The 11644-nt window shown below is 36.3% G+C and overlaps 1 protein-coding gene across 1 annotated transcript in view; it reads right to left on the minus strand.

Moving 5' to 3' along the window:
- LOC107494987 (inositol transporter 1-like) overlaps positions 1–11644 on the minus strand; it is a 15833-nt gene continuing 4189 nt past the window's right edge. The window contains exons 2-6 of the mRNA XM_052263116.1: positions 7421–7491; positions 6808–7143; positions 6607–6714; positions 6085–6195; positions 1–744 (exon numbers count right to left, since the gene is read on the minus strand). Of these exons, the coding sequence (XP_052119076.1) occupies positions 1–744; positions 6085–6195; positions 6607–6714; positions 6808–7143; positions 7421–7491 (1370 nt within the window). The remainder of the gene's footprint in view (positions 745–6084; positions 6196–6606; positions 6715–6807; positions 7144–7420; positions 7492–11644) is intronic.

Below are 11644 nucleotides of genomic sequence, written 5' to 3' on the forward strand. Positions count from 1 at the left end.
TCATGTACTTGCTTGCTCAACTATGCTCTCTATGTTTTTATTTTTTCCATAGGCTTTCTCCTTCCAAATATTTGAAACTTCTTCAAAAGTCAATCCTTTTGTCTCTGGCACACAGAAAATCACAAAAACTATTGCAACACAAGCAACAACCAAAAGAATCATAAAACTCTCACCAAGCCCAATAGCATCCACAAAAGAAAGGAAGCTAATAGACATGATGACACAACCAACCCAATTAATTGTTGCAGACATGCCACCACATATTCCTCTAAACTCTTCAGGGTATATCTCTGTGTTCACAGCCCAAGGAACAGGACCCATTCCGGGTGCAAATATTATAATATACAAAGCCAAACCCGCAACAGCAAGCCATCCATAAACGAAACTCGGGTTGCCATGTCCTCTAACATAACATGAAGCAGAGAGTAGGATCAACGATCCAACCACACCTGTTAAGCTACTAAGTGTAAGCTTCTTTCGCCCTACAATGTCAATAAGGTAAATGCCAATAATTGTGCCACCGGCATTAATTGCAGAAACAATGAGGGATAAGAACAAAGCCGATTCGTTTAATTTGAAGCCAGCCAATTGAATGATTGTTGGGCTATAGTACATTATAACACTAATACCGGTAAGTTGTTGGAATGCTTGAAGTCCAGCGCCACATATGAACGCAACTCTGATTTCTTTCAACTTAAATACATCAGTATATTTGTAAGTAAAATACCCACAACTTAATTGGCCCTAGAATCACTCACTTATATAAAAGACACTACTATATTTTCATCTCTCAAACTCACTAACACTCACAAAACAAGGAGAGAATTTCAAAACATACACATTTCATTATGAAACACACAAAATACATAAGGCATATATGTCTTTATATAGACAAAGTTTCATACTAAAAGTTCATGATTCTACTAGCTTCTTAATACACATATTTATCCAATTTTGCTTCTTACTTTGACCATTCAAATAAGTAATTTCTAGCACATCTTGAAAATTCTTCATTAAGTTTAGTCATCAATCTTGAAGCTTCCAATACACTTCATGACTCTTCTAGTATGGAGGTGATGAGTGCAACTTCCTTTCAATTCCAATTCAATTTGATTTTGAACTTCTTCATTGTTGTAGAATGTTGTAGTTATACTACTCTCTTGAATGTTCTTCAAAAATCTTCAAGCTTCCAACATTAGCTTCTAGCAATATCTAGCCAATTGATGATTATTGTATTCAACTCAAACTTTACTTCTTCAATTCTTTAACCATGCTTCATGAAAATTCTAATCTATACAAGTTGATTTAAAATTTTTAATCAACATTGCCTCCCTTAAATCAAACTTGCAGAATTAATCATTCCAAACATCTTCTTCAATTTGTAAAATAATTCAGTCTTCAATGGCTTTGTAAATATATCTGCAACTTGTTCTTCAGTTGGACAGTACTCGATCACAACTTCTTTTTCATTCACCAACTCTCTAATTTTGTGAACCCGAATATCAATATGCTTCGATCTTCCATGGAATACTGGATTTTTGCAAAGTGCAATAGCTGACTTGTTATCACAAAATATTGTTGTTGGAGTATTTTGTTTCTCGTTCAATTCCTCAAGAATTCTTCTTAGCCAAACTGCTTGTGTTGCACAACTTGCTGCTGCTATATATTCTGTTTCTGCTGTAGATAGTGCTACTACTGGTTGTTTCTTTGACGACCATGAAATTGCACCAGAACCAAGATGAAATACAAATCCTGAAGTACTTTTTCTTGTTTCTATATCTCCGGCCCAATCACTATCAGTGTAGCCAACAAGATTTACTTCATTAGTATTCTCATAATAAATTTCATCATTTAAAGTACCTTTGATATATCGAAGAACTCTCTTTGCCGCTTGCAAATGGTTGATACAAGGCTCCTCCATAAATCTGCTAAGCAAACTAACTCCAAACACAATATCTGGTCTAGTCGCAGTCAAGTATCTTAGACTTCCAATCAAGCTTTTGTAGTATGTGGGATTTACTGCTCTTCCTTTATCTTCTCTCAACAATTTGAACTTCTCTTCGACTGGAGTAGAAACTGGCTTTGAATGCTCCATCTGAAATTTCTTCAAAATATCATTTGCATATTTCTTCTGAGAAATGAAAATTGCATCATCTCTTTGAACTACTTCAATACCAAGAAAGTAAGACATCAAGCTCATATCTGTCATTTCAAAGTGCTTTATCATAGCCTCCCTGAATTCTGTAATTATCTTTAAATTGTTCCCAGTAAAGATCAAATCATCAACATAAAGACACACGATCAAGATATCTCCATTTTCAACGAACTTGATATAAAGAGTATGCTCAAATGGACATCTTCTGAAACCATTCTCAATGAAATAAGACTCAATCTTCTTGTACCATGTTCTTGGTGCTTGCTTTAATCCGTACAAAGCTTTCTTCAATTTATAAACTTTATCTTCTTTTCCAAGAACTTCATATCCTACAGGTTGCTCAACATACACTTCTTCTAAAGTGCCATTTAGAAATGCAGACTTAACATCCATTTGATGTATCTTCCACTTATTTTGAGCCGAGAGTGAAATAATCATACGAATAGTATCTAATCTAGCAACAGAAGCAAATACTTCAAAGTAGTCGATACCTGGTTTTTGTTTGTATCCTTTTGCAACTAATCTTACTTTGAAACGATCAACTTCACCACTAGGTTTGTACTTAGTCTTGTAAACCCACTTTACTCCAATTGGCTTCTTATCTGCTGGTAAATCTGTCAGCTCCCATGTGTCATTCTTTTCAATGGCATGAATCTCCTCATCCATTGCTTTCTTCCAATTGTTGTCTTTAAAGGCTTCTTCAAAGTTCAACGGCTCACAATCTGAAAATAGAGCAAAATTTATGATTCTTCATCGGACGAATTGTTGTCATTGCCAACTTCATAATCTGCTAATCTGGCAGGTAGTCTCCTCTTTCTTTGAGGTCTTCTAGATGATTTTGGTTGTTCAGTTGTGTCAGGTTGTCTTTCTTCTACTTCGTCACATGTATTTGGAATTATAGTCAGCTGCTTTTCTGTCTTTGTGTTCCAGTTTCACATGTCTTTCTCGTCGAACGTCACGTCTCTGCTGATGATTACTTTCTTTGTTTCTGGATTGTATAACTTCTATGCTTTTGAGTCTGTGCTATAGCCAATAAAGATACACTTCTCGCCTTTGTCATCTAACTTCTTCCTTAATTGATCTGGTACATGGGCATAAGCGATACACCCAAAGACTCTGAAATGATGAATGGAAGGCCGCTTTCCACTCCAAGCTTCCTCTGGAGTTTTATCACGAACACTCTTTGTTGGACACCTGTTTAAAATATGAATTGCTGTTGCGACTGCTTCTGCCCAAAACTCTTTAGGCATTTATTTTGACTTGAGCATGCATTTGACCATATCCATGATGGTTCTGTTCTTTCTTTCAGCAACTCCATTTTGTTTAGGAGTATATCTAGTTGTTAATTGGTGTTGAATTACGTGTTGCTTAAAGTATTCTGAACATGCAAGATATTCTGTTCCTCTGTCTGTTCTGAGAATTTTGATTTTATAGCCACTTTGTTTTTCGACAAACGTCTTGAATGTTTTGAAGGTTTCACATGCTTCTGATTTTTGCTTCAGAAAGTATACCCATGTATATCTACTAAAATCATCAATAAAAGTGATAAAGTACCTGCTACCACCATTACTTGGAACTTCTACAAAACAAAGATCTGAATGCACAATTTCAAGTAATCTTCTAGCTCTCCAAGACTTTCCTGTAGGGAATGGATCTCTGTGCTTCTTTCCCAGTTGACAAATCTCACAAATACAATTGGGAATATGAATTCGTGGTAGACCAGAAACAAGTCCTTTTCTTGACAGGTAGTTTAGGCCAGAAAAATGAAAGTGCCCAAACCGCATATGCCACAACCAGTTATCATCAAGTATCACAGAATTCATGCAAGAGGGATTAACATGTTGAATTTTTAATGGAAACATTCTGTTTGAAGTCATCTTTGCTTTATCTATGAACCTTCCGTTGTTGTCAAACACAGTGCAATAACCATGATAAGTTATCATCTTATATCCCTTCTCAGATTATTGCCCCATACTTAGTAAATTGTAATCAAGTTCAGGAGCATAGAAAACGTCAGAAATATAACTCAGAGAACCATCCTTCAATCTAATTGGTATGTGCCCTTTTCCTTCAATAGGGATCTTTGTACTATTACCGAACTTCAATAATAGTTTAACTGAATCATCTATTGAAGAAAATAACTCCTTTCTACCAGACATATGATTACTACAAGCATTATCCAAGTACCATATATTTTCATCTTCAGCACATAAATTACTTGTAAAAAGTAAAGTCTGAGTACCCGGATTATCATTAGCATTTTGATGCTGATTTTCTGCAACGTGTGCTTGATTGTTATTCACCATTTTGAATCTGCAATCTGCTGCTTTATGTCCATACTTTCCACAATGAAAGCAGTTGAAATTGGTTCTTTCTTGATGAAAATTTCCTCGACCTCTTCCTTGGTTGACAGGCCTGAAATTCGTTCCACCTCTTCCTTGATTAGGTGGTGTAAAATTATTGTAACTTCCTTGGTTGTCATTGCCACGACCTCTAACTCTGAAACTTCCTCTACCTCTACTTTGAAAATTAAAACCACGACCTCGTCCTTCTTGTGTACGGTTTGATTCTGCAACGTTGTTGAAATTCACTCGGCTTTTCAGGGCTTCCTCGGTTGATTTTTCAGACTTTTCCAGTATTCTACTGATGTGGCTTTCCATGGTTTCTTGCAACTCTGCAATCGTCATGGTGTCCATATCGTGTGACTCTAGTATCGTAGTCACCACATGGTCATACTTCATCGGCATGGTGCGAAGAATTTTCTCCACTACTTTGCTATCGGGCATATCTTCTCCATAGACTCTCATCTTATTGACAAGATCTGTAACACGAGTAAAATATTGCTCAACAGTTTCTGAGCTTGACATCTCGTACCTTTCATATTCTCTTCTTAAAGACTGTAGCTTTGCTTTTTGAGCTTTATCTACGCTTTTGTATGACAGCTTCAACGTGTTCCATGCTTCCTTTGCACTTTTGGCATTTGCTATTTTGCCAAACACCATATAATCTACTCCTTGATGAATTTGAGATAGCGCCAATTGATCTCTCCTCTATTGGGCAGCATCTGCTCCTTCTTGCAAACCTGGTTCAATGAAATTCCACAGGTTTTGGGCCTTCAAATGGGTGGACATCAAAGTCTCCCAATAACTATAATCAAGTTTCCCATCTAACTTGGGACCGGACCACACAATATTGAAAGTGTTTGCCATACTGACTCTATGAATAAACAACTATGTGAGAACTCTCCCACACCTCACAAACTCTCAAACACCAGGCGCTGGATTAACCAGCTCTGATACCAAATGTAAGTAAAATACCCACAACTTAATTGGCCCTAGAATCACTCACTCATATAAAAGACACTATCATATTTTCATCTCTCAAACTCACTAACACTCACAAAACAAGGAGAGAATTTCAAAACATACACATTTCATTATGAAACACACAAAATACATAAGGCATATATGTCTTTATATAGACAAAGTTTCATACTAAAAGTTCATGATTCTACTAGCTTCTTAATACACATATTTATCCAACTTTGCTTCTTACTTTGACCATTCAAATAAGTAATTTCTAGCACATCTTGAAAATTCTTCATTAAGTTTAGTCATCAATCTTGAAGCTTCCAATACACTTCATGACTCTTCTAGTATGGAGGTGATGAGTGCAACTTCCTTTCAATTCCAATTCAATTTGATTTTGAACTTCTTCATTGTTGTAGAATGTTGTAGTTATACTACTCTCTTGAATGTTCTTCAAAAATCTTCAAGCTTCCAACATTAGCTTCTAGCAATATCTAGCCAATTGATGATTATTTTATTCAACTCAAACTTTACTTATTCAATTCTTTAACCATGCTTCATGAAAATTCTAATCTATACAAGTTGATTTAAAATTTTTAATCAACAGTATTTAACTTTAACCTTATCCTTTTGTTCTTGCTCCATGTGAGCTTCAAGAATATATATTTCGTCTTCCAACCGAGGAGATGGGTATATCTTAGAAAGAACATTGGTGGCCTCCTCCTTCCTATTCTGCAAGTTAAAAGTAACTAAGCTTTTAATTATTGTACCCAAAAGAAATCAATATAAGGATTAATTTTACCTAGATTTTATATGTGACTATTAACATAAAGTTTTCTTCATATGAAAATAATAGCTGATAATTGTTAGATGATAATTTAGTTAAGAAAGATAGTATAGAAAACTAATTTTTAGTTAGCTAACATTAATCAGTTTTAGATTTTATGTTTATAATTTAAGTTTTAGGATCTAAAATTTAAGATAAACAAAATTAAAAAAATTGGCTGATGTTAGTTTAAAAAAAATTGGTTTTCAACATTAATCTTTAGTTCAACATGTCAAATTATCTAATAGTTATTACCTATAATTTTTTCATAAAGAGAACTTCACATGAATAATCATTGATCTTATATCATCATTTACCTTCAAATATAGCCATCTGGGGGACTCAGGAAGGAAGACCATAAGAACCAACTGAATAACAGCTGGTGTACCTGCAATTCCAAGCATCCAACGCCATGTTCCAGGAACCTGCACACATAATTTTGCTCTTAGAAAATCAAGATGGATGAAGATAAAATTATCGCTATTGGTATTGTTAGCTAAAGAGTTGGGTATGCTTACTCTAGTCAAACCATAATTGATGACAAAGGAAAGAAATTGGCCAGTTGTGATCATAAGACAATTGACACTAACTAATCCACCTCTTATTTCAGACGGTGATACTTCTGCGATATACATAGGAGCAGTAACAGAAGCGAAACCTACACCTAGGCCAACAAAAAACCGGCCAACTATGATAAGAGTGGGATTGGGTGCGATGGCGATCAAGAGTGATCCTACTGTGAAACAAATATCTGCCACAATAGTGGCAGCCTTACGCCCTAAAGAATCATTAATGTAACCACCAAGGGCGGCGCCGAAAATTGCACCAACTAAGGCCATGGCAACTATTAGTTCCTGCAAACATAACAAAATGAGAACATATAATTGCTGCAAAATGGTACTCTACTCTAGTCGTGCTGTGTCATAGTCATAGTTACATGAACTCACAATTTATCTGTGTAGTCAAATGTTATATATATATATACTTTTCCCATTAAAAATTTTAAATGTTATGTATCGCGTACCACCTATCAGTTCTCCTACCAGAACATATTGCGTTCATATAACTATGGTCACAATTACAAGCTACCAAATTAAAAGAAAATGAAAAAAAAGGCACTCTCTCTTTTACCTGAAGAAAACTACTGTTCTTTACAACTTCAAAATCATCTTTTATGTACAAGAGAGTACCAGATATCACACCTACGGATGAAAACAAAATATGTGCTATATCATTTCTTTCTTCTTTTTTTTCTTAATTAATGAAACGGTAGAAAATACGCATATATGTATAATGTACCAGTATCATAACCAAATAGAAGGCCACCAATATCAGCTGCAAAAGTAACTCCAACAATGTAAAAATTTTGGGAAAATGATCTTCTACGCTCTGGATGTTTCTCCAAATAATCAGAGCTTCCTGCTTTAATCGACACGCACATATCAGCCATCATTTTTGCTAGCTTGCTTTTATCAACTAGTTGTAAATTGCATGTTAATGCGTGAGATCTAACATAGTTTTATAGATAATAAAGTTGTTAAATTTAAAAATTTTGTTGGATTTCTTGTTCCTTTAAAAGTCGATGGGCATATGTATGATAACAACATTTGTTTTTTTTATGAAGGATTAGTTTCATGTTGATGTGAACTTGCAACTAGATTACTCTCCCTTCTTTTTATTTCCTTTCATACTTTTCGTTATTACTCTATCACAACGAACATGTACTCAAATAGCTAGATATGTTAACATGATTACTGTCATTTTGGATCCTTAACTATCATAATTTAGATTATTTTAATTCTTATATATTGATACTATTTAATAATTTTTTATTTTTGTCTAATCAAATATATTTATAGTATTCATGAGCCTTTCAAGCTATAATGGGTAGTTATGTGAAATTTATTTGCTGATGTATTGATATGTTAGTTGAATGTCTATTAAAATTTCTTTCACAGTGATATTTATATAAATTAAATCCAAATAATTAATACATGTGAATCATAAAAATTATTTGCATATATTTTTTTTTGTGAAAATGTTAAAGATAATAAAAATGATACTTTATTCTATTTAAAAATATGTCGTTAGTCAATAAATTACGACATACATATATTAATCATGTTGTATTCTATATTAATTAGTTTAAATTAACGATAAACATGAGATATTTAATTCTATCCTTCGAAAACAGGAGATATTTGCCTCTTCGAATAAAAACTTTTAAGGCACATGTTATAGTTTATAACTATTCATCAAATTTTTTTATCCTTTTTTATTATATTTTTTCTTTCTTTTTTTTGCTTTTGCGTAAATTAAGAGGTTATTGGTTTTTATTTTGTTATTAATTTTTTTTTTACTATCATGAGTTCTCACCCCATCGCTATGAGTCTGGTTATAATTATGTTGCAGGAAGAAGAAATTACAATGAGAACAGGCATCAAGGTTGGAACAATCAAAGATGGGAGGAGCCACAAGGATTTGATCAACCCTCATGGCAACAACCACCTCCAATGGACTATCAACAACAAATCCATGATGCATATCAAGGCAATGGCTATGGTGAGCGCTCTTTTGATTATCAACGACCACCACCATATGCCTATGAACCCCCTCCTCAACATAACTTTGGACCACCAAACTCACAAGCCCCTTTCCGCCATTCACCTCCATATGATCCTAAACCTCAACCACCATACCAACCACCTTATGAGCCATATGAATCATATATAGAACCACCCCAATTCCAACCCAATTACTCACAAAAACCACCACCTCAATATTCACCATCCCCATATCCATCAATCCAAGAGCACTATGATCCTATTTATGAAAGTCGAGTGTATCAAGAGACAAAGGATCGTCTCAAGAAAACAGTGGATTGATGTCAGGCAACCATTCATCAATTGGGGCAAGCAATAATGAGTCAATTAGCTTCCTGACGCTCAATTATACAAGGATCAGCCACAACTCCATGTGGACAGTCTAGTGAAGAGCGTAGCATGAAGGAGATACCAGAAACCCCAGTGAACAAGACAGAGAATAAATTCGTACTAGAACGAGTAGAAGAAGCTGTTATTGTTCAAGAAGAAGAAGAAACGGTTAAAGACTTAGGAGATGCAGAACCTCCATGGAAAAGTCAAGACATCGAGCCTCCTTCCAAGACGGTTGAAATTGGTGCTGAGGAGGGTGTACAACCTCCAAGGCATATCACAGTTGAAGACTTGGAAGAGGTTGCTCAAGTGATGGAGATTCAAGAAGAAGAATGACAACCTCCCATGCCCTTGGAAAGCAATGAAGAGGAGATGGAATTGGAAGAGAGCCACCAAGAGGAAGAAGTTGAAATCGAAGAAGCTTGCAAAGAGGTGGTAGTTATCCGAAAAGGGCACAAGGGAGTGGAGCTTGCAATTTCATTAAAAATACCTCCCCCTAAGTTGCCATCATCCTTCACAATATTCAAGTGGGTAAAATTCATATCCCTTAGCTTTCTAATTCCACTTGAATATGGGCTACTAGAGACGGATGGTCAACTTAGAGCTCTTTGTGACATTAAGAGTAAGAGAAAGATGGCCAGTGGTAAGAATTGTCCTACAAGGTTCATCATGGTTGGAAGCTTTAAGTTTAAACGTAAAGGTTCGTATAGAGCTCAACTGAATGGGTCTAGGAAGTTGTTTGGACGCTTACGTGAGAATTCAGACTGCTTGCCACCCGGATGGAACAATATTGCTCAACCAAAAGATGGGTTCAAAGGCAAGGTCTGGGACCCCGGAATCCATTCTACCAATCACCACTCTTGGGGCCTTGTCACTTGCTTTAACTTACTTGAAGGCTTTCTGTGCCTAGTTTGGGACCCCGGAGGCTACTGGAATTCTAAACACTGGTGGGGATTCCTGGATCAATACAAGCACAAGCCACCCTAGTAGAAAGCTCATCAAATGTCCAACTTAATGACTATAACTAAAAGTGCTAGGTGGGAGACAACCCACCATGGTATGATCATTCCTTTTTCATTTTTATTCAGTTTTATTTGTTTTCAAGTTTTATTTTATTTTATTGTATTGAACCTGGAATTTTGCATAACATTCATATTAGCACTGCATACTGCATACTTGCATATATATATATATATATATATAAAGGGGCCACGCGACGCGACAGCATCAGCGACGCATCCGCGTCACGAGGAGAGGGGAGAAAATAAAAAATGAACAGAGAGTCACGCGAGAGCGTGGCTGGAGGCGTGCCAATGGCACAAATCGTTCCACGCGACTGCATCGCTGACACGACCGCGTCATATGGGAAAAATGGCCTCCCACACGACCGCGTGCCCCACGCGGCTGCGTGCCCTAGATTTCGACGTAATAATGGTGCACAGCCGAAAGTTGTGCTGGAGTGGTGCTGGACTGGCGCTGGACGCGCAGTCCATCTCACGCGACCGCGTGCCTCACGCGATCGCGTCACCCACGCAATTGCGTCACCCAAAATTTGGCAAAATAAGATTTTGAACAGAGAGTTGTGCGAGCGCGAGGCTGCCCTCATGCCAGTAGCATAAATTGAGTCACGCGACCGCGTGACCGACGCTACCGCGTCGATTAACTTACAGCGCAAGTCGTACGACCGCGTGCCCCACGCGTCCGCGTCGCTTGCGCCGCACAGCTTATCCTAATTTGCCAAATATCTTATCTTTTCTTCCCCAATCCTAATTTCTTCTATCTTTTCTTTTTCTTCTTTCTTTCTTACTTTACTTCTTTCCCTTCTCATTCTTCTTATCTTTTATTTTATTTTACTTAATTTATTTGCATATCTCATTCATCGCATCTTAATTTTGTGCATATTGTTTTTATTTTTTTTTCTGAATTTTTTATTTTTTCATTAGTGTTAAAAAAAATTTTATTCTACTGTTGCATCTTTTCTTGAATTTATTTTGGTAACTTGTTTTACACTGTGGGATGATATTAATTATCTGCCAATGCCAATCTTTTATGATACTTGCACTCCATTTGCATTGGCATGAACTTGTATTGATATTTCCATTACACACTCTCCTCCCCTATGTTACAAATTTTATACCACTGGTATGCCATGGCTTCTATTATTTTTTCACGTACATGTTGAAGCTTCCATGTAAATGAGACCCTTATCATTTGGCATTAGCCCACCCATACTTTATTTATTTTCTTCTCTTTATTTCTGGGTTACTTTTCTTCCCATTTTCTTTCAGGAAGGCCACCCAGAGGGGAACCGGAAGACGCTTACATGGGGAGACAAACAAGTCCATCTGCACAATCCTTGAAGAAAGGCATCGTTGGAACAACCCGTCCACCTGCACATCTCAGCATGCACCGAGGACGGTGA

Source organism: Arachis duranensis, chromosome 6 (genome assembly GCF_000817695.3).
Source record: "Arachis duranensis cultivar V14167 chromosome 6, aradu.V14167.gnm2.J7QH, whole genome shotgun sequence".
NCBI lineage: Eukaryota > Viridiplantae > Streptophyta > Magnoliopsida > Fabales > Fabaceae > Arachis > Arachis duranensis.